The sequence below is a fragment of the Vidua macroura genome, chromosome 4 (genome assembly GCF_024509145.1).
Source record: "Vidua macroura isolate BioBank_ID:100142 chromosome 4, ASM2450914v1, whole genome shotgun sequence".
NCBI lineage: Eukaryota > Metazoa > Chordata > Aves > Passeriformes > Viduidae > Vidua > Vidua macroura.
The window spans coordinates 3,366,834-3,394,756 of NC_071574.1; the positions used below are offsets into that span (position 1 = coordinate 3,366,834).

The 27,923-nt window shown below is 45.4% G+C and overlaps 1 protein-coding gene across 5 annotated transcripts; it reads left to right on the plus strand.

Annotated features, from left to right (window-relative positions):
* Window positions 1-5,154: 5,154 nt before the first annotated feature.
* On the plus strand, window positions 5,155-25,993 carry RASSF6 (Ras association domain family member 6). Of its 5 annotated transcripts, XM_053976349.1 has the most exons (13): window positions 5,155-5,577; window positions 6,773-6,883; window positions 12,209-12,392; window positions 13,136-13,225; window positions 17,276-17,354; window positions 17,720-17,871; window positions 19,673-19,764; window positions 20,200-20,384; window positions 20,488-20,589; window positions 21,834-21,885; window positions 22,412-22,530; window positions 22,617-22,714; window positions 23,420-25,993. In XM_053976349.1, exons 4-13 carry the CDS (start codon window positions 13,155-13,157, stop codon window positions 23,493-23,495), a joined length of 1,026 nt encoding a protein of 341 aa, XP_053832324.1. In that variant the 5' UTR covers window positions 5,155-5,577; window positions 6,773-6,883; window positions 12,209-12,392; window positions 13,136-13,154; the 3' UTR covers window positions 23,496-25,993. The 5 variants fall into 5 exon arrangements, 3 of the variants coding, with proteins under 3 accessions (XP_053832324.1, XP_053832323.1, XP_053832325.1); XR_008436888.1 differs by lacking the exons at window positions 5,155-5,577; window positions 6,773-6,883; window positions 12,209-12,392 and adding an exon at window positions 8,584-8,737 and having other exon boundaries at window positions 23,420-25,120; window positions 25,207-25,993; XR_008436889.1 differs by lacking the exons at window positions 5,155-5,577; window positions 6,773-6,883; window positions 12,209-12,392 and adding an exon at window positions 8,584-8,737 and having other exon boundaries at window positions 23,420-25,120; window positions 25,625-25,993.
* The last annotated feature ends 1,930 nt before the right edge of the window (window positions 25,994-27,923 follow it).

Consider the following 27,923-nt stretch of genomic DNA (forward strand, 5'->3'; position numbering starts at 1 on the left):
CAAAGCCCAAGTTTAATGTACTTGTTGGCCCATGGGCAACAGGGAATGCATGGAGAGGTCCCAGGACTATGAAGGCAAGTTGCTAGAGGAGTTTGAGGGGTCATGAAAGCATTTAGCTGGAAATACTGAATGAGGAAAAGATGCAGTGGACTTTCCTCCTTCAGCTTCCTTCAGCTACAGACTGCAAACAAATTTCAGCTTGTGATACCTTCTGTGACCTTTCTGCATGTCTGATTTTTTCCTAAATCCTCTGAGCAGAAATAAAACTCAAATCTTAATCATTTCTGAAGCAGCAAAGGTAAAATACAGAAGCTTTCCTTCAAGTTACAGCACAGCAGAAAACCCTTTTCTGGATCTCTTGGCCTTCCTTCTTTAAATGACAGCTGAGTTTTAGACATATATCTCTGATTTTTTTTTTTTTTTTTTTTTTTTTTTTTTTTTTTTTTTTGTCTTGAATACATGCCTCAATGTAAACCTGTAAACCAGCCTTTACTATTTTCCTATGTGAGTTTCCTTGCTCAGTGTGAGAAATTGAACAATTTAAAATCACATGTGCTTGCTCTAGGTTTGATCTTCTGTCCCTTAGCAATGGTGGCAGAAATTACCTAGTGTTCTTCCTGGTCCACTTGTAGGCTGCAAATGCTTTTGATTTTTCTGAAAGCCTGGACGTGGTGTGATTTTCAGAGTGAACCTTCTCTTCTTTATGTAAACCATGTGTATTTGAATCTGGGGTACTCAAAGGCATGTCAACGTTTGGAAAAATCCTTGTCCATGGATTTCACTATTTTTTAGGTTTTTAATATTAATACTTCAGTCACTAATGGAGAAGTTGTAGATTAAATTTATTCATGTTCCCAAGTGAGAGGTGTTACATAGAGGCAGCTCCTTACTATTAATAGCTACTGCATATTCTTTCCCTGGGAAATTGCTTTTACTACTCTAGCAAAAAAAGATTGAAGAAGTAGTTCCTCCAGACATCACACACAATGAGATTGAGTATTTTCCCTTACATTTTGGTCTGGTATTTGTTTTTGAACAAGGTACAATACAATAGCAGGGCACATTGATAACCACCAGAAGTGTTGTCAGTGAAATGCACGAGACGTGTATAAAAACACCAAAAATAAAATGGTTGCATCTTGTAAAGGCATTGAACTGCACATTTAAAAGCTTTCCTATTTATTTTTGGGTTCTGCCACAACAGTGTCCAAACCTGGTCTTGAATTGTGGTCTTGAGGATTGCGTTTTACAGAAATAGTACAAACTGGTGCCCATGTGACTTTCAGAAATGATGACAAAGAGATACTCATGTTTTATTTTATGAGAAACAGATTAATTTCTGAAGCTACCCTGGAAGTAACCTGCAGCAGCAAGTCCCTACGTGCATACACAAACCACCCAGGAAATAGCAAGCTGCTGACTGCCCAAGTGAGCCTTTTCTCTTGAAGACAAATGCTGCATTGTGTTGTTAGTCTGTTTTGAGGTTTGTGCTCATAACATTTTGCTGTGTCAGTTTCAGACACATCAGCCTGAATCCAGAAATTGTCAGGTTATCCTGGTGGGTCATAACTGATGAGAAGCTTCCAATTTTTAATGAGGTGCCATTCAGCAGCCAATGCACACAGTGTCCAACAGACAGGGAGAGGTAGCAGCTGGGATAAAAAACAGTTCCTGCACTTCCTGCAGGTGACCCAATGCTGGTACACCTCCCAATACCAGTATTTCAAACATTTTAGATCCAGTTTATGTGATTGCAGTGTTTGATGGGAGGGGACACTGTTTCCTGTCTAGGAACTCACAAATCTGCAAGCTAAAAGAAAGGATATTTTCCTGTTCACAGCAAGGGCAGAAGCAGCATCTTGCCCTTAGGACAGAACAGGCTACACTGGCCATGTCCATTTCTTGTTTTGTCCACGACTCAGCACTTTTGGTACAGATTTTTTCCTTTAATAGTATTTGACTTTTCTAGGAATACTGGGATTTCTCTTCCATGTGCTTCTTTAACACCTTCAATCAAGCAGGAGCCTGTAGTATCATATTGTCCAGGACCAGTTATCTTTCCTGTCAGTGACCGACTGAGTTTGTAACCAAAACTGAATCTTTCATTCCCTTTTCCTGCTCTTCTGTGCAGGAAGATGTACCAGTAGCCCTGAGGATGGACTCCTCTTTTTAAGTTCCACATCCACTCTTGCAGCCTCAGACCCTACAGGGGAAACCCTTTGGCAGGGAAGCACTGGTGTGGATGTTCACCATGTGCCACACAGCGTGTGGAGGGCAGCTGCACGTCCGTCCTTCCTTCTCTGTTCTGCCGCGGGTCACTGTATAAAGCGCAGCGCAATAAAATGTAACAGCAGCGCTTCTTAGGGCGGGTTAGTTGGGAAGTCAAGTTTTCCCCGTGTGTGTTTGAGCGAGAAGGTGTACGACAGACCTGTAAAGCAGTGCTCGGAACACGCTTCTCCCGGGAACACCGAAGCTCATCCCGCAAGAATGGCGGGACCGCTCCGCGGCGCGATACGCGGGTGAGCAGCACCTCCTCATGTCTATCCACGCTCGGAACACGCTTCTCCCGGGAACACCGAGGCTCATCCCGCAGGAACGGCGGGACCGCTCCGCGGCGCGATACGCGGGTGAGCAGCACCTCCTCGTGCCCGCGGTCAGCCACGGCACCGCGCCCCGCCGTGGTACAGACGGTCCAACAGCAGAGCCAAAATCTGCCTGTCTGGCTGGCCCCGGTCACGAGCACCGAGTTCCTGCCGCCCGGGCTATGTACGTACTTGCGTACGAGAAGGTTTTGCTCTCACCTGGGAGCTACCTCTGACATTTACCGCTCAATGCAGTTCATGTTTCTGCAACAACTTAGGCATAACATTTCATGCCTGCAACTGTGTCCGTTCCTGCACCTGTTACAACCTGTGCTCTCTGCACAGACCAGGGGCGAGCACAGCTTCCAGGTAACAGTCCTAAAGACACTCTGCAGCTTTTTAGCTGGTTGACCATCCTCTTGTTGGAGGTGGGCTCTGTCACCCAGCATCCTGTGGTTTCCTGTGTGCTTTTTAAAAGCATCATCATAATTTAAACATCATCTCGGAGGCTGACTCTGTATTCCCAGTGCGTTCAGATTCTTCACTTGTAAGGACATGTGTACCAGCTAGAATCAAGGTTTTGCCCATGGGGCTGAGAATGACAGATTCAGATGGATCAAATTCCAAATTAGAAGACACACCCTCCAAAAAACTGCACAGGGAAGAATCTTTCCAGAATTTCAGCATCTCCTGAACATCTATTGACTTGTTTATATTGCCTTACACAGGCACAGGCAGAGCTCGTAGTCCAAATCAGATAGTGGTTTGATACTCCACCACGTTCCATGGCCCTCTCATCTGGATTCATTTTTCCAAAGCATCTCTATGCCAGAAAGACATTCAGATGTCCTCAACAATCAAATCAAAGTTTAGCCCCCTTAATTCCCATAAAGCCTAGCATAGTTTGGTAAATGTGTGAGCCAAACATGAAAGAGGGTTTGGCCCTTCAAATTAGAGACTCTATTGTTTCCTTCAATGCTGCTGAAATGCCACCGCCTCTGCCCTGGAGGGGACATATAAATGCCACCATAGGCTCTAGGACCCCAAGAATTTGGGCCTCGAATATCTGAATGAGAAGAAAAATGTGATCCAGACAATCAGACACTCGGGAGAAGGACATGAATGTGATGCAGTAAGTATAGAAATTAATTTATTCTTGGTAAAATGTGCTCAACAGCGCATTGCTCCAAGGGGTTATTTGATCCTGTAAGGGAAAAGCAGCATTATGGAAGGCCAGGAGCGACACAGGGCAGGCAACCACAGTGTCTTCGGGGTGATTTCCAGTAAGACTGAGCTGAGTTGAGGGGTGTCTGTGTCAGAGCATGAACTTGCTTAGAGGGGAGTCACAATGGTCCCCTCAACACACCCAGCTGAGGGTAGAACCTCAGTGAATCAGCCTGATCTGTTCTGCTTCGCACTTTCTCCTTCCCAGTGCCCTCTGGGCTCATGTTTTCATGACCAAATTAATAAATAAGTGCCATGGATGCTTCTGGATCATCTGCTCTCCTGTCGGTATAGATCTCTAATGCACAGATATTACATAGTTCTCTCCATGAACAATTTTTTTAATGCTTCAGGGCTGTTGCTTGCCAATATTCACTACAGGAACTTTTTTTTAGGTCTCAGATGTGGCTGGTTTCACAGCTTCCCGGCAGTCTGAGGTATCAGTGGAGGGATTTGTGCTCAGCAGCACACAATGCAGAGCTGTGTGCCCTGCAGAGCCAGCGCACACGATGTGAATTCCTGCAGGGCACAGGGGCTGTGAGCGCAGGAGCGTGGGCTGCTCAGGCACCCTGCCACAGCTGCCATTCCCCAGTGCCCACCAGCCTCTGATCCCCTGCTGCACAGGCAGAGCTACAACAAGAGAGAGCTTCAACAAGTTCTGCTGCACAGGCAGAGCATCAACAAGAGAGAGGTTCATCACCCTTTTATTGCACTAATTGTTACAAATGTAAGGATCACTGGTGCTTATTTCAGCGTGTTTTGCTGCAGGGACAAACTGTCCTCTTCTCTGTACAGAAGCTTTGATGTGTAAGACCTTCCAAATTGAAAATGCATATTTATACCTCACCTAAATGAGAAAAAATGACAGGTTATTTTGGAAGGATGTTCCAGCTGTAGCAGGTGAGTCTGTCCTTCCAGGAATGATGGTAACAATTTCAGTTCAGGAATCTGAATCTTCCCCAGAACTCTAGGAAGTGACTGTTCAATTGAGGGGAGTTCTGGACAGATATTTTTTAAAGAAATAGAAAATAGGAGACAGTCCACATGATGACTCACCTGCCTTAAGAAAAAATTGAAGAAAAGTAATTGTAAATGGGAGAGTCAGATGATACAGTCACATGGCCTCAACAGGTCATTTCAGAGGAGTGACTGAGCATAAAAGGATCCTGTAATGCATTGGTGGGTGGTTGTTATGTGGGATTGGGAGGGTCTTAATAGCAGCTGTCAAAAGTAAGGGAGACCAAGGGTTTTGTATCTTGAAGACAGAATAATCCAGATATATACCATGACCTACAGGGAAAAAAAAAAAAAAAAAAAAAAAAAAAAAAAGAAAGAAGAGAGAGAGAGAGAAATTATGTTTTGTGGACTTAAGAAAATTGCACATCTGAAAATCTTGAGTGTGACCAAGTTACAGTTTTTAAGGGCTGCGCAAGGCGGCTGAGTGTGATGAGGCAGTGATTTTACTCCTGCCTGAGCACTAGTGGGAGTGACAAGCTGTATTACTGTAGCTCTTTGGGACAGGGAAGTCCCCTCTGGTTCTGCCCACTATGCTATTTTGTAGCTCCAGGCAGTAAAAATCCTCGTGTACCTCTGTGAAGTCCTGTAATATTAAATGGATGACTTCATGGGTGTGCACAGGCAATGACAGCCACGAGGCATGACTAAAGGTGTTTCAGTTGCTTAGGTCAGACCTGCCCATCCAGCAGTGGCTCATGAGGATAATAACAGAGACCTGCCAGCTGCTTTCCATGTAGGCAAAGGTCAGTGTTTGGTAAGCTCCAGTTCTTGATGTGACATTTAAAACCATAGACTTTAGTACATGTGCTGCTGCCAACTTCAGCTCTGTTTCTTTTCTATTCCTTAAAAACTCGTGGCCCTCAAATTCACCAAATGGTGTGTATGTGAGAGATTATGGCCTATGACAGTGCATAAGCCTTTGTGTGCTTTTCATTTTTGTGATATATTTCAACATCTGAGCTAGTATCTGTTACCCAGTTTCTAGTTTCTGTGCTTATCAGTTGTGGCTCCAGAACATGTCCTGGCACACAAGTACTGCTGTTGGCACTTGGTTGTGATGACAGAAAATAATCTTGCTAAGGAGTGGGAGGCCCTCTGCAGCCTAAATTCAGGTTTTAATTTCTTTATTTGTTCCTACGATCATGCCACCCCTCTGGTAGCATTTGTAATGAGAATGAAAGAATTGATCACTTGTTTTTTGAGTTAAATTCAGGTCTTTGCAGATGAGGCTCTCCTTTTGCGTTAGAGTAGCTAGCTCAGAAAATCCCGCAAGAATTTTCTGTGCTTGAAGTTAATGAGTTGTCTAGAAATAGGTGTTTGCAAACAGGATTAGGGATTTTCCTTCTTACTGTGAAACAAAGGAATATTTTGTGTTTATCAAAGTCCTTCCACTGAAGTGCAGCACGTGTGTGTGATGCTGCCATGGCAGCCTGCTTATTGTGATTGTCTACTACAAAAATAGAACAGGAATCCCTGTTTTTCCCGTTAGAGGTTCTCTCCTATCTTTAGCAGTGTGTTTGTTAATGGTTTGAGGCCAAGTTATGAAGTAGCTTAACCCCAATTTCCAATTACTTATTAACCTAAAATTACTTCGTTATTAATCATGCAAGGAGCAGAAGTGTAACACAGTCTGTAAAGACTCCAGGATCACCACATTCCCTGCCTGTTCTAAAGAAATTGTTGTTACCCTTTCACTCAAGAGGTGAAACAGTATTACCAAGTTGTGACTTGTTCATAGATTTCCAGGCCATGCAAACTATGCTGATTATGAAAGACAAAAAAATAATTGTCTCTGTGCATTGATTATTTAATTTCTATGAAAGGGATCAAAGCCTCCTGTTTCTTGGAGTTGACAGTAAAGTAGTTTCTGCTCTGTGGCCCCGAGGACCTGATTCCCCTCCCCACACCTGATCCCAGCCTGCACTGACCAGTCCTTCCCAACTACTCAGCAGGTAATTTTCTGTGACTCAGATGAGGTCAAAACTTGCCCAGTGGTAGGAAGAGTTCAAGGGTGAGAGAGAGAACTAGAAACAAACCAGAGCCACGTTGCCCAGGCCAAGGTAAGGACCAACACACCTGGTTTTACTATAAATGGGAACTGTAGTTTCTTGTTACAATTAGAGGTTTCTTTGCTTTATGTTATTAATTTCTTACTGAGACATCTTTGCATGAATCTAAGAACTTTAAGCATTGGGTTTTCAAAACTTGGTTATAAACTTAAAGGAAAAAGAAAAAAGCTATCCCTAGAAATCAGAGGTTTTGTTTGCTTTTTAAGCTGAAAAGTTTGGGGTCAGGATGAAGCCTGATTTATCCTTGTGGCGGGAGGTTTAACATCACATTTTGCTGTTGCAAGCCAATAGTGTGGTCTATAGTCATAAAAATACTCGAGTACCTCCTGGTGCCCAACAGCTTCACGGTGTGCATGTCCAGCAGGGTGGCAGACTTGGCAAAAACAGATACATTACCTTGGCATTCCCTTGGGTTAGAGACTTGAAGGAGTCAGGCTGCTCTTGCTCTCTGCTCCAGCTCTCTGATCCCAGAGCACCAGGCAGCGTGCTCAAGTATCTGAAGCTGGGACAGGAAAAATCAAACCTCTGGTTTTACAGCAGTTGGCAAGCTGTGTGGGTTTGTGCTAAACTGTCCCACTTGAAATGGAGCAGCTCCAGAGACTGAGCTTGGCATGAAGCTCCAAGGCCCAGCACAGAGCTGCTATGCTCTTGTGAACTGAGTAAAAAAACCTTGCATGTTGCTTCCCTTTTGTTTTGAGTGACTCTCGATGTTGTAAATACCAATTAAATCCTTGTGTCAAGGATTTTTTCAAGGTGCAAAGCCAGAAACTGCAATACAAACTTTAATCCCAAACACCAGGCTTGCTGTGGTGTGTGTTTGGCAGTGTGTCCGTCTCTGCAGAGAAGTATACCACAGGATAGTATGTGATCAGGAATCAAACATTTGAGTATTTGAATCTCTTCTGCCTCTCCCTAACATCAAATGATATGAAGCAAAAGGAACTTGATATGAATCAGTGCAATAGGATGCACTGAAGAAAAGTCATTGTAAACGGGAAAAGAGAGGATGGGTGTGAAGGCAAATTCGGGTTTGGCGTTTTTCATGCTCTTCTCTGTGGCCCAATAACTTCTTGTTTTGGGGTTGATCTGGTGAATAAATTATTTGCTGGAAACAGGTGGGCAAACCGTAGGAATGGTGAAGGTGTGTCTTGGTTCAATTCTTTTTTCTAGCTTAAGCATCTGCTTATGTAATTTACTGCTGAGCAAAAGTAAGAGGCCATGCTTTCCTTCTTACAGATGCAGCTCTTGCCCAGTAATATTCATAAGGGTATTACACAGTTCAGCAAAAATAACTGTGTGGGGTTAAGGGATCAAGCTGTGCTGTCACAATTTGTCATAATGTTCTAAATCTGTGTAATGATCTGATGGATTGTACCAGTTATTCCCCCAGACACTGATGTATCTGAGGGAAAGCATACTTTATAACTTTAAAGGTTAACTTGATAACTTTAGAGGTTAAAGTGCTTTGGGCACAGGATGTTTCACGGCGTGTCACCAGACGATTCCAGGGAGCCGGCAGGTTGCCTCCCTTGGCCAAGCGAGTGATTAAAGCGTTAACCGGAGCCTCCTGGAGGTGGAACCGTGACTAAGGGCGGGCTCCTGTCAGCGCTTGGAGAAAGGAAAGTGGTAGGTAAATATTCCCGACGTGCACCGAGGTGCGGGGAGTGTCCTGGGCTTCCAGCGTTCCCAGTTTGTTGAGCGAAGTAGTCATTAACAGCTCGGTGGGTCCCAAGCAGCAGCAGAGGCGGCTGGCCGCCCTGGCCATGCTGCCATGCCCCTTTCGGGGCTCAGGGAAAGGCATGTGAAACTCCTCCCGCGCTTCTCCTGCTCGGATCGCCCGGCCAGGTGAGTGCCAAGGACGGCTGGAGCTGCTCTGCTCGCTGTGTAAGCTGCGCTGTCGGGGGAAGCGAGGTCCCTCGCAGCCACCCGGAACTCCAGGCACACTCCTCTGGGGTCATTCGGGTGTCGGGGAGGAGGAGAAATGCTCGACAGAAGTTCCTAAAGGCTTTGTTGAGAGCCAGCTGAGGTTGGGGCGGGCGGGTCACAGGTAGTGCCGCTCCTCGGCGTGCCCTTCCTTCCGTACGGGAGTGATTTGGGAGCGACATCAGTGACCTTGTGCGCTCTTTTCGGCGCCTAAAAACGGCCCGTGCCGGTCGGCTGCGAGCAGAAAGTCACCTCTCCTCCCAAAATGGGGTAACAGTGTTTGAAAGGGATGTGTGCGAGCCCCGCTCTAGCAATGCCCGAGGGGAGGGAGCGTGTCTGCCTCTCCTGCCTTGTGCCTGGGAAAGTTAAGGGGCCATATTCACATAATCCAATTTACTGCTGTTTTTGTCAAATCCCATTCCGAGCCTGCCTGAGCCGAGGGCTTATGCTGTGATTTGTACTCAAGGAGTGCTCTTAATGCTCTGTACTGAACAGCTAATTATTAAAATGAGGTGTGAAGAAATCTGAGAGCTCAAGAAAAAAACAAAGCCCTTTTTTTTTTTTTTTTTAAGAGGGGAAAACACAGTTTTTCAGAGTAAGAACCACCTTTTTCTTTGGTGGTAGGGACATCTAACTTAAATAAAAATAAGAAAAAAGGAGAATGTGAAGTCCCATAACTAGAGTATGTGACAAGTAAAATTATTCTGCTGATGCTGAGTTTATCTATTTAAATAAATCTTAAATTCATCTTTATAGAAACCAATCAGGATCGAAAAATTTGCTAAATACCAGACACTTGTGAGTTTAGAAGATGACTCAGCTGGACATGGTGTTGTGCCTATGTACAAAATATTCCATGTGTGTGCAGTTGATAGCTGAGTTAAAAGGCAGCTGAGCCTTGTGCTTTCTGTAAAAGAAATGGAAGAGGTTTGCCCTATCCTGACTTTCTGTGGGTTTGGAAGAGCTTTGGGGAGCGCTGGGTTAAAATACCTAGGGGTCTTTGCTGAGGTTTGGGGTTTTAGTTTCTCTAGCACTGGCAGAAGCTCTGCATAGCGCACTGCGCTCTGCGGGCCCAGTCTTAATATATGGATGCACCAGAGAGCACATCCAGGCTGTGACACGAACTGAGGTGCTGCCTTGCTGCTCCTGCTTGGCTCAGTTCTGGATCCCAGGTGTCCCTTTCCTCCCAGTCCTCCTCTGCAGCTGCCTGTCCTTGTCTAAAAATCTGTTTAGCCATTTGCTCTTAACTTCTGCTTTGTCATTCCTGCACTCTGGTCTGTCCCCTTTAGTAAGTGACTTAAATATCACTGTCCTGAATAAAAGGGAGCAAGTCCTCTTATCTGCCTCTGCACGGACACTTGGACTTTTTCTTTGTGAAAAAAACCCCCACATTTCAGGTAAGATATGAATCTTACAGACAAGTACAGCTCATTACCTTTGTGAAATTTGTCTTGTGCCCTGACGTGTTGATGCTCTTGCAGCTTTGAAATGTGCACTGGTCTGTTTTCCCTTTGCTTTTCCTAGACTCCTCCAATAGTTGCACTCCTCCTCTAGAGATGCTCAGTTTGCAGCTCCCCCAGTTTTCATTTCCTCACGACTTTCCCTCGACTTTCCCTTTGCTTTCCTTCACAATGTATTTCAGGCTTCTGTCAGTCTTCCTCCAAGCATTAGGTTTCTACTTGGTTAAGTCTCAGGCCAGCAGTTTAGTCCAGCCAAGATCCCACTTTCCAGGTGTAAACCTATCTGAGGAAATTCTGCCCCTCTAGTCCAGTTTAACAAAATGATAAAGACACCTGTGCGATACCAAGTAAATCAGGAGATGGCTTTGAATAAATGACACGGGCAGATATGGTTGGAGTGGCTGGAAAATTAGCATGGTTTGGTTAGTTCAAATCAAAGGGAGCAGTGGAAAAGGCATTTCACTTCTGTTTGCTTCCTCAAAATGACTACAGGGAAGTGGCATGGAAAGCAGCAAGATAGCAAGAGGTGACGGGAAATCTAACAGCTTTGTGGATTTAGGGAGCGCCAGTGCAAACATCCTGGCATCTGTTGTGTCAGGTACTGGTGCTGGGGAAGTCACTGCGTGGTGGCAACCCACAGGTTTAGGTCTTGGCTAAAAATAAGCCAGAATGTGCCCATGGGAAGGGTCCAGGGAGAAGAGGATCACCTCTGGAGTGAGCTGGTGGTGTGGAAGTGTTTGGTACAAGGCTGATAAGCACAGCAGATCACATAACTGGGGAGAACACAGTGAGAGCTGTGCTTCTCCCCCAGCCATAGGAGAGAAGGCTTTGTCCTGGATCTTGCAGCTGTGAGGGAGAGAAAGAGAAAGGCGTTGGTGAAGAATTATCCCCATCACCACCCACTCTTCCAGTTAGCTTTATTTTCAGCATCTTCATGGCACCCAGCTGATTTAAAATCCGTTCAAAGTGTTTAAGGCAAATAATTTACTAGGAGCCGTCCACTGCGTATGAAAACACAGTGTTCATCTCTTTTGTGTGTGTGTAAAGGTCACTTCTCTCCATGTGCAGAGATCAGCTTTTTCTTTCAGATGAATAATTTTAAGGCCAAATAATGTAGAAAAGAGTGCACCCACAAGCAGTGAAGCGGTGCTGGAGCTTGCCAGTGTTGCTGCTCTACAGTTAATAGAGGTGACTTGGCTATCCACTGCTCTTAACATGTTGTTTCCTCAGAGGTGCGAGGAAGCTGAAGTGTGCGTTCAGTTATTCAGGTGCCAAAGTTCATAAACTCCTCTGCATCTCGTAGAAATGGCTTGAAATTACACTGACACAGGCAGCTGCTTCACTTAGAGGTCCTAAGTAAATCACATAAAATCAGATTTCAAGGTGTGGCCAGTGTTTACTGAAGTCATTTCAGAGGGAAAACCCAAGCAGTGGTATACAGCAGTGTATTCTTCACACACAAACTCTTGTCTGTACAGAAGCCCCTGGGCTTGTTTGGCTTGCAGGTATGTTTTTGTCTTGATGGATGTCACCCAAAGGACAAAGGGAGTGCTGCTCTTTTCAGTGAGCTCCTGATAGAGCACTGCTAGAAACACCAGCTGCTCGGGTAAAGTTCATTTTGGTAGGGCACTCTGGTTTTAGGGGTTATGAAATAACTTCCTCTATATTTTATAGGGTGAAGATGATGGTTTTTATATGCAAAACTTCTCATTTGTCCACATATGTTGTTTTTTAGAAGCTATTTATCTATGATTATGGAAAATTGGTGACATCTAAAAAAGCAGCTCAGTAGTGCAGTACACAGAGGTGAGGCGTTTACTCTTTGCCCAGCCATGATCTGTTCAAGGTTGAATGTTCCCTAAATCAGTTTTTGGAAGGCTGCTTGTCATGGGGACTATAGACAATCAACTACTTTGCAAATATCTTTGACCAGGCCCTGTCCAATGCAGTCTGAAATCAGATTCAAGTCAATCCCCTGGCATTAAGGGACAATGGACATTGAGTGCTGTGAGCCAAATTCCTCTGTCATCATGCCCACATAAGAGAAATGGAAGTGGAATGATCAGCTTCCAGTGCAGTCTTTGGAGATGTTACTGCTTTTCATGGGATTCTTTGAGGTATTTTTTCCCAGCCATGTGTGATGCCACTTGTTCAGTTAACTCCTCAGTCTGCCTTTTATTCCAGTACCTGGAGGTGAAGGCAAGAGCCTAGACTCCATAATTAAGTTTATTGAGGAATGCATTGTTGAAGTCTCGTGGCTCTGGCTCATTGCCTGCATAATAGGCTTGAATCCCAGTGTGGAGATCTGTCAATTGTATTGCTACCTCCCTGAAATTACCATCTTGTTCTCTCTTTGCTATTCCACTTGCTTTCTGGGTGTGCTGCAGGACAGTGCTAACCATCACCACTCCTTCCCTTGCCTAGTTTTAGGAATCTGGATGAGGGGGGTTGGCAGAGTCACAGTGTGTTTAGCTGACCCTGGGTAATGCTGTGTCCATGGTGGACACAGGGATCCTGGCCAGTACATGGGCTGCTGTCTCAGACTGCTAACAGCTCGAGCATAATCCTGGAGTTGAAGTAGTCCTAAAACTGCTTGAGAAAATCCTGGTAGATGTAGTGCTTAGGATTTAAGGTACTGTTATACACTTTATGGGAATGGCTTATGGCTTTTTTTATTAGGAGTGGGAAATACTTGGGTATTAAGGCCAAGTATGAAGTAGTCAAAATATGGTATAGTGAGCCCTCAGCTTCAGTGTCCCAGCCTGTGTCACTTAGCAAACTTAAGCTTTGTGCTTGATTACTATTCCATCTTTTGTAGTAGCAGTAGCAGATGTATTTACTTCTTTTACCTTTTGCTTAGATTCATCTCTTCTGAGTAAATGAAGAAAGTGACTATGAAGGCACAGCATCTGCCTTCTGTTTTCATCAATGAAGAGAAGTTCGTAACCAGGTAAATCATTAAAACTCTGACTATTTAATGAGTTTGCTGCTTTCTTTCAAGTTATTCCACCTTTATTCCTTGACAGGGGATTCTGTAGACAGCTGAGCCTGTAGCCACAGCAATCTCTACCACTTAGTTAGTTTAACCTGTCTACAGAACAGAGTTGGCCTTGACATGGAATTAAAAGAACAGAGCATTAAGCCTTTGGGTCTGTGGTTTTTGTTCCTTAAGGAGAGCAACCCTTCTAGAGGATTCTGAAATAAAATTACAGGTTAGGAAAGAAGACCTTCCTGTCTTGGAAATCAGTTGGAATTGACCATAAATTCCAGAGTTGAGCTCAGCTTGCCTGCAGCTTGGGGTTTGGCAGCCCCAGATTGCAGGGTATCTGTGCAGAAAGACTTTCAGGCTGCTAGCTCTCTCTGCTGTGGACAGAGGAAGTATCTCTTTCACCTACTTGTAGAAAAAGATTGGAATTGCAGTCTAACTGTCATTTGTGAGATGCTTTTCCACAGTTCAGTCTCCTTGGGAAGAATTTTTCCTACTGCTGCCCCAAACTCTGAGCCACCTGGCATTTAGCTCCATCCCCCTTCTTATGGGATTGTTTTTCCACTGTTGACAAGAGAGCAGGAGCTGGAAGGAGAGCCTCTCTTCTCTCTTCATCTCCATCGCTCTTGGTCTTCCCATGGGAAAGAAACTACCTGTGGACTCAGCCAGGGATGGGTCTGGAATGGAATTTATCGTGCTGCAGGAGAGATTTGTTCCTGACTCCTGATACTTTCCTGTGTGGCCTGGGCAACGCTGTTTTCTCCCTTTTCAAGGAAGGGTGTCAGGGCTTTGCCCAGAGCACCCAGGCAGCAGATGCATCACTCCCTTTCTCTTCAAGAGTTGTTCCCTTTTTACTGCTGCTAATTTGGGATGCAGTGCTTTTGTGTCAGAGGTAATTAATGTGTGTGAACTTGGCATGCAAGAGCATTTGGAAATGTACCAGGTGAACCAGTGTCTCTGGGGCTTTATTCCTCTATGTACTTGCCTGTTCATGTGGTGAAATGTGCATCCCAGTTGAGACCTTTCTGCATGACAGCCATGGTTTAAACTTTCTTCACCTTGCATCAAGGGAAATAAGTGTTTCAAGAACCACTGACATTCCATATGCACTCAGGCTTGCTTCCAATGCAATTTCCCTCTGTCATCCCTCATCTGTACATTGAATCTGCTGTTACACTACTTCTCTTCCAGTTCTATCCTGCAATCTTGCTGATGGGGCAAGCTTGCTGTTTGGGAATTGCACAATGGCTGGATCAAAAGGCTGACCAAAGGTTGTGGGATGATTTGGCTGGCTGAACTGCTGCGTCTCCAGCATAACCACCATAAATATTCAGGGATTGTGTGTCAGGCTTGGGCAGGAGAGAGCACAGGTGAGCTGTCCTGGGTTAGTGCTTCCAGAGAGCAGCCTGGGCTCTGTTGTGGTTTACCACTGGGGCACCTGATCTTGCTGCTCCTTTGTGTCCCACTTTTGCTACTGAACAAAGTGGTGAATCTGCAGTGCACCTTATGTTTTTGGGGTGAGTTGTTCTGCCAGTTACTTGGCTTTGGTTTTTGTTAATGGCTGTGTTTGGCTGTTGTCACAACAGCTGCTGATTTTCCAGATGCCAAACTCAGCAGAGATGGCATCTGTCTCTAGCTTAGGGCAGCAGGAAGATGTGTTACAGTAAGACTACTCCTGGAACTAGGCTGGTGCACATATTCCCTTCTGGAGCTAAAAAAAGGAAAATGTTTTTTTCCTCTTATGTTTCTACTACACAAGGACAAACAAGTCAGAGTGAGCTGCTGTTAATCTCTCCCTCAGGGCTTTTCTAATTGCTTGTGTGGTTTGTCACTCTTGGTTGCACTAATGCAAGGCTGAAACCTGAAAGATTTACTTACGCAAACTTCTGAGGAAGGTAATGGCAAGTTTTTCTAGACAAGGCAAGAAACTGTGTGGAAATCTTGGGAGATTGCTCTGAGAAACAGAATCTGCTTCAGAGATGACCCTTACCAGACCACTTATTGCTGTTAGTCCGTGATTTTATTTGCCTTTGCAGTCAACATGGACTAAGAGTAATAGGTGGGCCTCAGAGTGTTACCCAAGTCCTTATGTATTTCTAATCCACCTTCAGGGAGCTCACCTGCCCAACTTCCTACTTGGAAAAAACTTGTGAGATAACAGCTGTGAATAAAATGATTGCCAAATGCTGTGAAGTACAGAGACTTGAGTTTGAAGCACCTCTTGAGCAGGATCGGCAGGTCTGTCACAACATCTGTCAGACAGAACTGCCTATCTCCTGCTTGCCTGGTAATGCTGAGTTGCATCTGGAGCTTGCCTGTGTACGAGGCCAAGGCGTGCTTCATCTTGCTTGCCTGTAGCCAGCGTGATCAGAACTGGGCTTGCATCTGATTCATATCCAAATCTATTTGCATTCCCTTTTGGTGGGATGACCTGAATGCGGTCCCTCACAGCTCATGAGACACAAAGAACCTGGAATGAGCTATTTCAACCCAGTGCTTTTGCCACCAGTATTCTGAGGATTGAAGACTAAAGTAAGTTGAAGTAGATGTTGAAAATCCTTGTTTAGAATCCAGTTTGATAAAGCTAGTTAAAAAATTTTTTTTGTGTGTGGGATTGCAGTAATGTAAAGTAAATAATTTACATCCACAGAATTAGCAGGGAATGCAATGAACCTTGAGTTTAGTGCTGCAGCCCCTGTCCTCATGTTACCTCCTAGGTAAAAACCCAGTTGATCTTCTCCCTTCTCACCATGGGAAGAGGCTCTCTAAAGCAACAGGACACTGTCCTGTTCATTAAGTGGAGAGGGAGGGATAGGTATGCCAGGGAAAGCTTTCCATGTTCATACTCTGCACGGCCCTCTGCCCCAAGCTCAGCCTGGACATGTTACCTGCCCTCCTGGCTGGCCCTGGTTCCTGTCTGGTGTGTGGACACCTGGGCCCAGGGGAAAGCCACGTTCCTGGGGCCTGTCCCCATGTTAGGCTGTCAGCTCCTCTGGGGCACTTCTTTATTTAAAATAGGTGGATGAGTTGTAATAGTGTTTCTGATGGTACGTGAGTTCCGAGTAGCTTCAGCAGCTCTCTGAGGAACGTGTGCTGCAGAGCTTGCAGGTGCCGTGTGTTCGATCTGTGCGCCCGCTGTTCCAACAGCTCCCCCAAACGTGGAAATAACAGGCACTGTTTGGAAACAAACTCGGTGTCCTCACACATCACCACGAGGCAGGACATGAAACCTTTGTAATCGTTAGTCTGCAAGGAAGAATTTCTACACTGCCATGCAGTTGTTCCCCATGGTTAACCACCTCTGCTGGTGGGAATTGCTTGCTTGAATTACAGTCTGAGTTGTCTTTAAATGGTGTGGGCAAGAGTGTTTCATTCTTGATGGCCTTGAAATGCATTTCAATTAATTCTGTCATTGTTCAGCCCTCCATAGCCTGAGCTGCAGCTGGCTTTGTCTCCATGGCTCCTTGCTTGTTGGCAGAGGTTCTCTCTCTTCATCTCTTTCCTTTCTCCTCTCAGCAAAGATGTGGTGCAAAGCTGTTTTGTTTCAGGCAGAAGGAAATAGAAATGTTAGACATCCCATAGGTGTTTGGAGATAGAAAAAGTATCTGAAGCAGTATGAAAACTTGAATGGAAGCCATCACACAGGGAAAGCCAAGTGTAGCCTAGTTCAAGTAACCTGCAGCATTGGTGCATGGGGATGTTGTTCTGTTTGCTTCCTCCCCATGACTGCTACAGAGGTGCAAAGTACAAGCTATGCTGGGACAGTGTTATTAAGGTCATGTGAGACTGGCTAATTAATTTCCTCTTTAAATTAATTTCTTCTTTAAAGAAGCAGCTTATGAGCAACCCAGTAACTTGACAAAACTTTACTCTCAGAAAATGATGTATGGATCATTAATAAACCTATACAAGGATGCAGTGGGTAGCACAGTTATGGGGTGTTACCCTGCAGCATACCACCTGCATTTTACAGAGATGTTAATTTTTTTTTTTTCATTATGATCTTTATTCTAGAGAGCAGCTCAGTTCTCTTCTGAAGAATTATAACTCTTACTATTCAGATCAAGAGAATCTGCAACTGACATATAATCAGGTAAGGATTTAGGGGTGAGAAACTCCACTAATATGGATATCACAAATTAGTGCTCTCTTCTCCTCACTGCACTGGACTCCAGCTCCACTTGCTGTGGTGTTGTTATTGCACAACATGTCCCATCTAATACAATAAACCAAAACCGGTTTCCTGAACTGATCAGGTCAGCCTGCAGCTTTGGCTGTTTTGGAAATTGCTCAAAACTGAGGTTACATGTTCTTCCAAGTAATCTGTTCTAGGGCTGTGTCAGCCTCAGCGATTTCATTGTATTCCTGTTCCTTTGAGGGGAGATATATTATTAGTAGCAGCACTATATATTATTATTATTATTATGCAGCACTAACTGTTTCCCTGTTTTTCTCCAGCGAGAAGGAAGCACGCCGTTCATTGAAGGAATCCTCTCGATATTCTGGGGAGTGCGACATCCTATCCGATTAAAAATTCAGGATGAGAAGCAGATACCCTCTTTTGTAACCCTGAAGTCAACAGAGAATGTGGGGGTTTTCCCTAGTAAAAGGTACTGTATGAACTTCCCTAGGGAGGCTAGCATTGCAAGATAGCTCGTGCTGTGGCTTCAATGGATATGGCTGGCTGCACTGGATATCCCAGATTCCCCATAGGTTGTGGTGGTTGCTGGACAGCAGAGCCTTTCAACAGCTTCTTCTGGGCAGGAAGTTGTGTGTTTGTAGCACCTGTGTTTGGCCCTCAGGCTGAGGAGCTGGAGGAGGCTGCTCTTTTACATGGGAACTGGCTATTCCTATACAAGGACTGGGAAATGGGTGTATATAAAAATATCAGAAAAGACCCAAACAAAACCCTGCCCCCCCATGTTTCCATGTACACCTGATACTGGTAGCCCCTGAAAGGCCTCGTGTTGATGCACACACTAGAGCATGAAGCCAAAATCTGGTAGGTAAGTGCTGAGGGATTGTCTGTCCCAGCTTACATTCCCAGGTATGTGAGGTTTGGAACCATTGCTGCTCAGGTGAAGTACAAGTCAGGGAATGAATACTGGCTTTGTCTGTGCAAAATTTAGTGTAAAAACCTCTTAAAATGCCCACAGAGCAGCTGTTCCAGCTGCTGCCAATGACATTTTATATCCCAGTGTGTTGTGCTCAGCTGATGCAGGTACTCAGTGCACTTTTTCTTCGTTCTGAGCACTGTTTCCCCAGCCTTGGTTGGTGAATTTGATGAGCTGAATCTGAATCTTGTAATACAGAGGCAAAGCCAGTGTTCACCCTGAATGACTCCCTGATACATTGAGTATTGCAGAATTTATTTTTCTAATGACTTATTGTCTTAGGTTGTATGTGGGACATGTTGGAACTGAACTGGGGATTTAATTCTGCCACCTTTGCAGCTGTGGAGTCCCAGTAAAGTCTTCTTCCCCATCTCTGGCTGTTGAAATTCAGGGATGAATTTTGACAGGAGTAACTAGGAAAGAACCTGAGTTTTAGGCAGCTCTAGCTTTCTGTTTATGTTGACCAGGTCTGCTGGTGTGGGGTGCACATGGCCTGCAGGGCAGTTCTTAAAAAACTTCTGAGTGGTGGAAATCTGTATGCTAAAGTAAACATTCACTCATGATCCCAGAAATGTGGGGCTGCCCTGACATGCTTTAAGGTATGCAGCTTGGCTGTCTGATCTTAAATGAACTTGGTAAATGTGTGGAATACAACCAAGATGTTGTTTGTAGATGTAAATTGGGGGTAGCTGAATATTGTTGGGAATACATATATATATACACATATGAAATTCATTTTTAATATTGCACTACAAATTGGTTTATTCTCAGAGCAGTAACTGGCTGAAGACCTCATGCTGAAGAGTTTGGGCAATGATTTATGGAAATATTGACATGAATAATACAGGTTTTCTGAAAGGCTGGATGGAACTTCCTGCTCTCATACACAGCCAGTTTGGACAGCACGAGGGGCTGTGTGTAATTTAACCTGTGTAACAGACCTGTGTTCTGTCACTATTCAACAACAACATGTGTGTTTGGTGTGCCTGCCTGGTAGTTTGAGTGTGATTAATCCAGGGTGTTGCTGTAAAACAGATCAGGAATTACTACAAGTTGTTTAGGTTATGTCCTGATTGATGTTCAACAAATTTTAAATTGGATGTGTTACATTTGGGATCTCTGGTCATACCATATTTTAATACCTGATTTTGTTATGACTTAAACTAAAATTACCATGCTGAAGTCTGTAAGTTGAGCAGGGACAGGAATGTATGACATGAGCCCTGGCCACAGGATAGACTGAAATGACTGAGTTAACAAGGAGCACTCAATGATAACTACGTGTTTGGTCTTTCAGGGGAATGACTCGCTGGGGAGAATTTGATGACCTCCATCACATTAGCGGGGATACACTGAAATCTACTGAGGAACAGCCAGACCTCGAGCAAAGTTAGTGTCGGTGCTCTCAGGTTAACCAAAAATTCTGTGTTCTGTGACAGTGCAAAAGGCATCTCACACATCAGGCCTTCCCTACCAGTGAAGGGAAATCTCTTTGCTCTGTGTAACAAGTACTGCAAGCTGGGGAAACACCGACCTAGGGCTGGTTAGGCTGTGCAGGTGACTTGGTGAACAGCCAGTAGGAATGAGCTGTGCTTTTATCCAAGAAATCATTCCCAAGGGAGCAAAACAGCAAACTGCAACCACTGCAATCAGCCTGTTCTTCATCATATGCCTATGCCTTGTTCCTTTCCTGCTCCACCCCCCCCAAAAAATAATAAATAATAAATAGTAAATGAAGCCCTTCACCGAGAGCCTCCTTCCTCTGGGGGTGCTGGCAGGGAATGGCAAGCAGCTGCACACGACATGTGGTTCTATTCTGTCCAGGTTATCCATGCTATGAAAGTCACACTCTTAAGTCCAGGAGGGAGCAGGAGCTTGACTGTGCCACCCTGCCCCGGGCCAGCAGCGATGCCACGGTCGTGCGCAGGAGGACCAAGCTCCCCACGATAACCAGGACAGAAGTAGAAACTCACAGGTTCTCTATCAATGGCCACTTCTACAACCACGAGGTAGGGAATTTTAGGCTTGGCTTTGTCACCTGAGGGACAGGGAACCCTGTCCAGGGAGTTGTGCCTCATGCTCACGCCGTGGTGCGGCTGTTCTTGTCCCCAGACATCAGTTTTCACTCCAGCTTTTGGGTCAGAAACCAAAATAAGAATCAACAGCCAGATGAGGACCAGACAAGTGATAGAACAGTTGCTTCGTAAGTTTAAGGTAAGTCTGCTGGCAGGAGGAAGTGTGGCCGTGTTCTGGAAACATTCATTCCGATGTGCACTCCAGCACTGTGGGAAGGATGGGGAATAACTGAGCGAGGATAGTGCATGGAGCAGAGTGGAAAAAAAAAAAAAACCCAGATGGACAATTTTAAATGCATGGGTTGGGTTAATTTTACCAGTGTTTCATGACTCTCAAAGGCCGGAAAGGTTTGACTGGGTGTGGCCACCGGAGAAGTGCAGAAGCGCTTCTGTTACCTCCCGCTCAGTGGGGCGAACGCCGCCTGCTTGCGGCATTCCCAGGCAAAGGCTGCGCGTTATCCCTGGCGGTGCTGCCCTCCCGCGGGACAGCCCCGGGAACTGCAGCTCGCGGAAAACAGCAGCAGTGATCCCCAGCGTCTGTCTGGGACGGGCTTTCTCTTAGAGCCGGGCGTATGGAAAGATGAGGAAGGTTAGAGCTAAAAGCACTGCTCAACGTCAGTGCCATGCTGTCTGAAGCAACTTTTTTTTTCCCCCTTGGAATTTCCTCGCAACCATCTCCCACCAACAACGTTGTGTGTGGTCAGAAGTAGCTTTGCCCTTACTGCTGCATATTTCTCAAATATCTTGATTTTGCATGGCTGCTTAGTGTTTAATTTATACTTTAATGGTCTTAAACTTCCCATTTAACTTGTCTAGAGTCTTCACTATTGCAGAATTACTTTGTGTGGTTAGTAAGACTTGTGAGTGTCTTGGAAGGAGAACTTATAGGAGTAATAAGGGAAGGGAATTAGAGAGCAGGTTGTACAGTTGTAGGGAATAAATTAAGTAAGTGTGCAAAGTAAGTGTTCAAAAGCTCTGCTGTTTTCTGAATGTGACTGTCAGGCACGAGGGTAGGTCACAGAGGTTTACCTTGATGGCAACGCAGATAGCAGGTCTACGTGTGATCTAAGAGAAGTAAGCTGTAGGAAGTAGTTAAGGATGCTGCAAGGACAGCAGGCAGGAAAGATCTGGGTTCCCAGTGTGTTACTGATTTGGGCAGCATGGGAACACAAGGGTTAGGGCTGGCACAGGGACAGTGAACATGGCAGCACAGCTTTCTGTCTTATCCAGATCCAGTATCTTCTAACTCTTCTACAGACAGGATCCCTGCCTCAGACTTTGATCCAAATCTCTGAGCTGAGACACACAGGGAAAATGTGCTGAGAGGGAAGTGCTGGGAAGATCTGTGAGTCTGAATGGATTTTTTTTTTTTTTTTTTCCCAGATAGAAAACAGCCCCCATGAGTTTGCACTTTACGTTATCCATGCGTCTGGAGGTAAGCCAGCCACTGCTGCCTGATCACTTCAGCTCTAATCATTCTCTGTGCCTGTATGGAATGTGTCCCTTGGAGTAGCAGGACTTATGCCAGGCCCCTGTCCTTTTTTGTGCACTGTGTGTGTGGTGTGGCAATTTGCCTTCTCAGGGAGCCTTCAGAGATGTCTCCTCTGAAGAGGAAGAGCTGAATCAGTGTATTGTGGACCCTTTCTGCTGACAGCTTTGGATTGCATATGCTGAGTTCAAAGTACTCACTGTTCAGTTTACTTCCATAGCAGCTTACTCTTAATTTTCCAGGAAAAGGGAGATTTGATCTTTATTATTTAATGGGAACACCTGAGAGAATAGGAGGGAACTGGGGGAGAAGGTATTTTAAATAGCACAATATTAGAGACCTGATAGGTATCAGGTAATTGCACTCGAGTCAGTATGGGATCTGTGTCAGGAAAAAAGGCTCATGACTGCGGGTGGTAGATGGAGCCCCTGCGGCACGTTCTGTGTTTTATGACACTGTTTATAAATTCCAGAAAAGAAGCAGTTGAGGAGTAGAGATGTTCCCTTGCTGCACAGGCTGCTGCAGGGGCCCTCTGAGAAGGTTGCCAAGTTCTTTCTCATGGATGGGGATGTGGAAGAGATCAGCAGCGATGTATGTATATCCTCACTTCTCGTAGTTCATGGAGTTTTTCTCAATGAGCACAGTTAGCAGAGCCTTTCTTGTCTTCTCCTTGTTAGGTTGCTCAGTACATTTCATTTCATCTTCCCTTTTTGGAATCCATTCTGCACAGAATAAATGAAGAGGAGGAGCAGGAGATTCAACAGACCACTGCAAGGTAAACAGACACAAAAGGAGGTGTCAGAGAGTCCAGGGCAATCTGTACAATTGTGGCCTGGCTCATGAGGAGAACATAGGGATGTAGGAGAGTAGAACACTGTGATGGGAAGGCTGAAGGGATTGGGAGGGCTTATAATCCTTTCCCTATCCTGTTGCTCTTAAAGATTCCATAATTAATACTGACTACACACAGAGAGGGGTCTTCAGAAAATCTGGACCCTCAGAGTAACTCCTCTTTATTTTGTTTGCTGTTTGCTCTCTGAGCCTTTGACTGGCTCAGTTTGTACTTGCTGCTATTCCCTTGGAAGGTACTATTTCAGTTCTGTAGCATTTAGGCCACATCAGTGCCAGATGTTCCCCTTAAAACTGGAGGTGAATGACAGGAGTCCCCCTGGCAGTAGCTCAAAATGCTCCACAGGTACAAGCCAGGGGAGCTCCCATATTTGTGAGCCTCTGAGTCCATGAGCACTAAGAGGCTGCAGCAGCACAGATCTGTTACTGGATGATGGGCTGATAATCATGCTGAATCAAAGTGTCCAGGAAACGTTTAGAAAATAATAGACTTTGCCTGTGTTGGGAAAGTTGGGCATGGAGACAAAAGTTGGGAATGGAATGAAAAGTTGGGAATGTCACACATGTGACAGTTAGTTGGAATGTGGGCTGAAAGTTTGCAGAGGTTATTTAAATGCCTTCTCCCTCTCAGGTACGTAAGAGAGAAGAGGCTGATCCAGCAACACCTTCGCAGTCGAAGTGTTAAAAAAACAGAGACTACGGTGTGATGGGATGGCCCTGGGGAACACTGGAACGGCCCCTCAGGAACACCTGGGCTGCTGAAGGGCAGTCCTCACTGCTGCCTTCTGGGGCTGGGACTGAGGAGTGCTTCGGCCTCGGAGAGCACCAGGTGGGAGCAGTCTCTGCTCACCATTAACTCCTGCAGCGCCGGGGTGCAGGCTGGAAGCACCCACGGAGATGCACTACATCACCAAAACAGCAGATGCTGGATCTGACTTGGAACTTAGGCAAAAACTCCCCTGGAAAGCCCAAGGCTTTAAATCCTGCTGATGTGTGACCTGCCATCAAGAGGCTGGCGTAGAAAAATACTGCAATAACCAATGTGCTGATAGAAAATATGCAAACTAGGAATATGTTTATCCCTCTGTTAAAGAAATATTGTATTATATTAGCAGAAAGCTTCTCAGTAGAGCCAAGTGGCAGAAGATATTTATGTATTTAAGACTGCAGGTAGAATTTTCATTTAAGTTATAAAATATCCATGCAAGATGCCTGAAATCCACTGGCTTCAAGCTGGTGGATGCTGAAACTGCTTAAGCTTGGAGCTACTGTTAGGAAAACATAACTGGAAACCCTCCCACTTAGGAGCTGCTCAGCTCTTAGCAATGACAGGGAATTTATCACTGAAATACCTCGTGAACTGCAAAGTAAGAACTGACTAAACACTGTTGGGTCCTGAAAGGCATCTCAGTGGTTTTTGTAGCTGGAATAAGTGGTTGTGTTCCTTCCTGTGTTTTCTGTTTGAAAGGGAATTGAGAAGTGCTCAGTGAGAGGCTGCGTGTTACAGCCACGGGGGGGCTGGGCCCACGGCCTCCCCAGGGATGCAGTTTGGCTCCAGCCCAGCCCCACACAGGGCACAGCTGCCAGGTCCTTCCTGGCTGAGTTGTGTTCAGTGTTAGAGCTCCAGTTGCAGAGATGTAAATAAAAGAAATCTGTGCCCAGCTCATTGTCCTCCTACAGTAGCTGGTTGTTTTTACCTGGTGTCTGCGCCTTACCTCGGCTGCCTTTGTCTCATGTGGATAACAAATAGTTGTGAGGGAAGAAAGGGATGTGCAGAACTTGTTGCCTAGAAATTGGATGGAGTAAATCAAATTGTAAAACTTTGTGCTGCCTGAAATCCTGTTACTGGGATGTGAATTCAGCAAGTGAAGGTGAAGGTGCTGAATGAAGCTCCTCAGGTTGGAGCAAGTGTGTTATTTCAAAGTACAGTTTCTAATCCTGCCCAGGAAAATGGTTAGGGACAAGGGAGTCCAGAGGGTAGAAAAGAATAATAATAAAAATAATTCACAGTTAAGAGGCAGGAATTAAATGACAGTTGGCTTGCAGCTGCACGTGAAAGTTCCTTGAAGCAGCAGGGTGTGCCTCCAAGTGGAAGTATTGGAATATTAAATAATTTATTGCACAGCAGAGTGGAAAAGAGGTGTTTCCCAGCAGGTTCTCCAATCCCCTGTGTATGTCCACTCTTCCTAAAATAGGCCATTTTTGCCACCATCTGATGTTCAAGACTTTAATCCTTTTCAATTCTCTTATCTTGCTGAATTGGGACTGCAAAGCTCTGGAAGACAGTTCTGGGATAGGACACAGACCTGATGCTGTTGGCCAGGATTTCAGGGTGAGTGAAATCATGCTGTGACTCTTGTGGGGTTGGTTCTTTGTGAGTGCTGTGCTGTCTAAATGAACCATTTCTGACAAACACAGGCAAGAGCAGGGGAGGAATTTCTTCCAAGGTATTCTGGGACATTCAAGGAAACACAGCAAGGACACACAGGTGATAGAGAAAATGGGGGTCGCTCGGGTTCAGACACAAAGCCATTAACCAAAGAAACAGTGATTACAGTGTATATCTTACCTGAATTTGTACATTTGATCTCATTTGCACTTTCACTTCATAAACTTAGGATTTAAAATGCCTTCCTTTGTTTTGTTCTGTGACTATTCGGGATAATATAATAATATTTCATACCAGAAGATGGTGACCACAGCCATACCCTGAATTTCTGTCACTTAGCTTATTGTTTCAGTGGATTTCCATACAGGGATTCAGCCTCCCTCTGAACTAAACGTGCCTTTTTGTCACTTGCTTTGCTTTAAATGCTCCCTTGTGTCACTTTTCCAGTGAGGACCTTCGCATGAAGTGTACAGCGCCTTATGCTGACAGCATTTTCTCACTCCTTTTGATGAGTTCTGGACGCTGGAAAAAGGAAAATCCCTGGGCTCAATAGTGTCAGGAGGGTGCCCATGTGTTTGTGACATGATCAGTGAGGTGGCAGCAGCAGGACCTGTCCTGTGACCTTGGCACGGTGTACACAACTTGGACACATTTATCACTGTGAGTGCACATTGGGTTTTGCTCTTCAGCTGAGCTGGCCTTACACTTGGTATTGGTCAGAAAAAATACTGAAATACAGTTCTGGTAGGAAGAATCAGTATAATCTTTTGGGGACGTGCTGTTCAACCATTTCCAGAGGTGAATTTTTTTTTTTTTTAATTGATAAAAGAGAATGCTTTCTATTGTAACATTTTAAGCCAAGATTTGGGAAAAGAGATAATTAAAGCTTACGGATCAGGGATGGTTTGTTTAAGTTAAGTTAAGGAATATAGCAAAGAGAGGGACATGAGAGAAGTAGGGAAGATTGGATTTACTGGAGGGTAAAGAGGAGCCAAGGCAGGTTTGGGGTATGAAGTTCAGCGGGCTGAGACAGCACAGGGAAGGGAAGAGGGAAACAGAGGCAGGGAATTCAACAGGGAAAATGCTTTGGTCTAAAAGCCCATCATCAGACGAGCTCATTAATAGTCACGAGAGCAGGAGGCTGGGTTCGGCTGAACTCGAATCGGTTCGGCAGAACTCGGAACCGCTCTCTGCGTTCGGCTAAGCTCGGCTCGCTTCGGCCAGGCCAGGATCGGAGCTGCTCGTGCGTTCGGCTCGGTTCGGCCGACCTCGTAACGGTCACCTCGGTTCGGCTGATTTCGCGTTGGTTCGGCTGAACGCGGCTCCGTTCCGTTCAGTTCACCTCAGCTGAACTCGGGTCGATTCGGCAAATCTCGGCCACACTCGGCCATTTTCGGCTACACTCGGCCAAACCCGACGTTGCTCCGCAGTGCAATGGCGGCCGCTGGCAGGACGCCCGTCCCCAGCCTGAGCGCCGTGAGGGGACAGCGGGCTGGAACAGCCGCCTCACACCGGGTGCCGGGTGTCCCCGTCCCTGCCCACCCCCGCGTCCCACGGAGCGCGCCCTGCAGCGCAGAACGCGGCCGTCGCTCTCCTCCGGCCTCCCTGTTCCTGCCGTGCCAGCGGCAGCTGCGGCGGGAGCGATTTGCCCTGAGGCAGGGATGGGGAAAATCCCCTTGGCTCGGGCTGCAGCGCCGGGAACGAGCGAATGGTGCCTTCAGGTGAGGGGACGGAGGTGTGCAGGAGTCACCTGGCTCGGGTGGGATCCACAGGGGGACGTGTGTCCTTTTAGCACTGCTAAAAGTGCTAAAAAACTGCTGCGTGGGACGAGTTTGTCCCGGGACTTCACTCTTCAGAATTTTTAAAAGTTTGTTAAGGGGTGAAAGCCGGCGCTGGGGTGCTTGGCTGTTTGCCAAGAGCACCCGGTTACCTTAAAACGTGTTCTCCGTATTCTGTTACATTACAGGCTTGCATGTATATTCATAAGAATTTATACATATTCCAAAGATTCCTTTGAGTTTAGATGTTCTTTTGCTTGGTTTGGCTTGTCTTCATGCCACCTTGTAGATTAAACCAATGCATTTTATTTCTTCTTGTGATGCCATCCTGCTGTATTTTCACTCCCCGATAACGAGGGTCAATAAATTCTTCTTTTCGGTGCTCTGGTTTCTATTTCTGTTATCTTGTGTTTCAGATAAGACAGTCCCCGAATGTGGGAAATCACCTAATTATTTTACACCATTTTCTGAGTTAGTTACGTGTAAAAAGCATTTTAACGTTTCACAGTCTCTTATTGTGCTACGGTGTAGGATGGTATATATGACACTACTGTTCATAGAAGCTACATAGTGCATACATAAACTGACAGATTATGCTTGATCAAGAGCAGTAATTACAAATTGTACTCTGTCAGCATTTTTGTGGTCAGTAATAACTTGCCAGAGCTAATACATAAATGCCAAAGGCAATAGCTATATTTGTTATTTACAGTACTGGGGTGGGCTGAGCTCTGTTTTCTGGGAGGCAGCGGGATGGGTGTCCCTGTGCCCACCCCCATGGGTCGCAGAGAAAAGCTGCTCCTGTGGCTACAGCTGAGGGTCAGTGGGAAAAACAGAACAGTCCTGATGGAAACTGATGGAAAAACAGGTTTTGTTTTGGACGACGTTTTCCTCCTGACCCCACCCGATCTGGGTGTTTTGCCTTAGGAAACAAGAGCTGGTGACAAAGAGATTTTGTTATCCCAGAA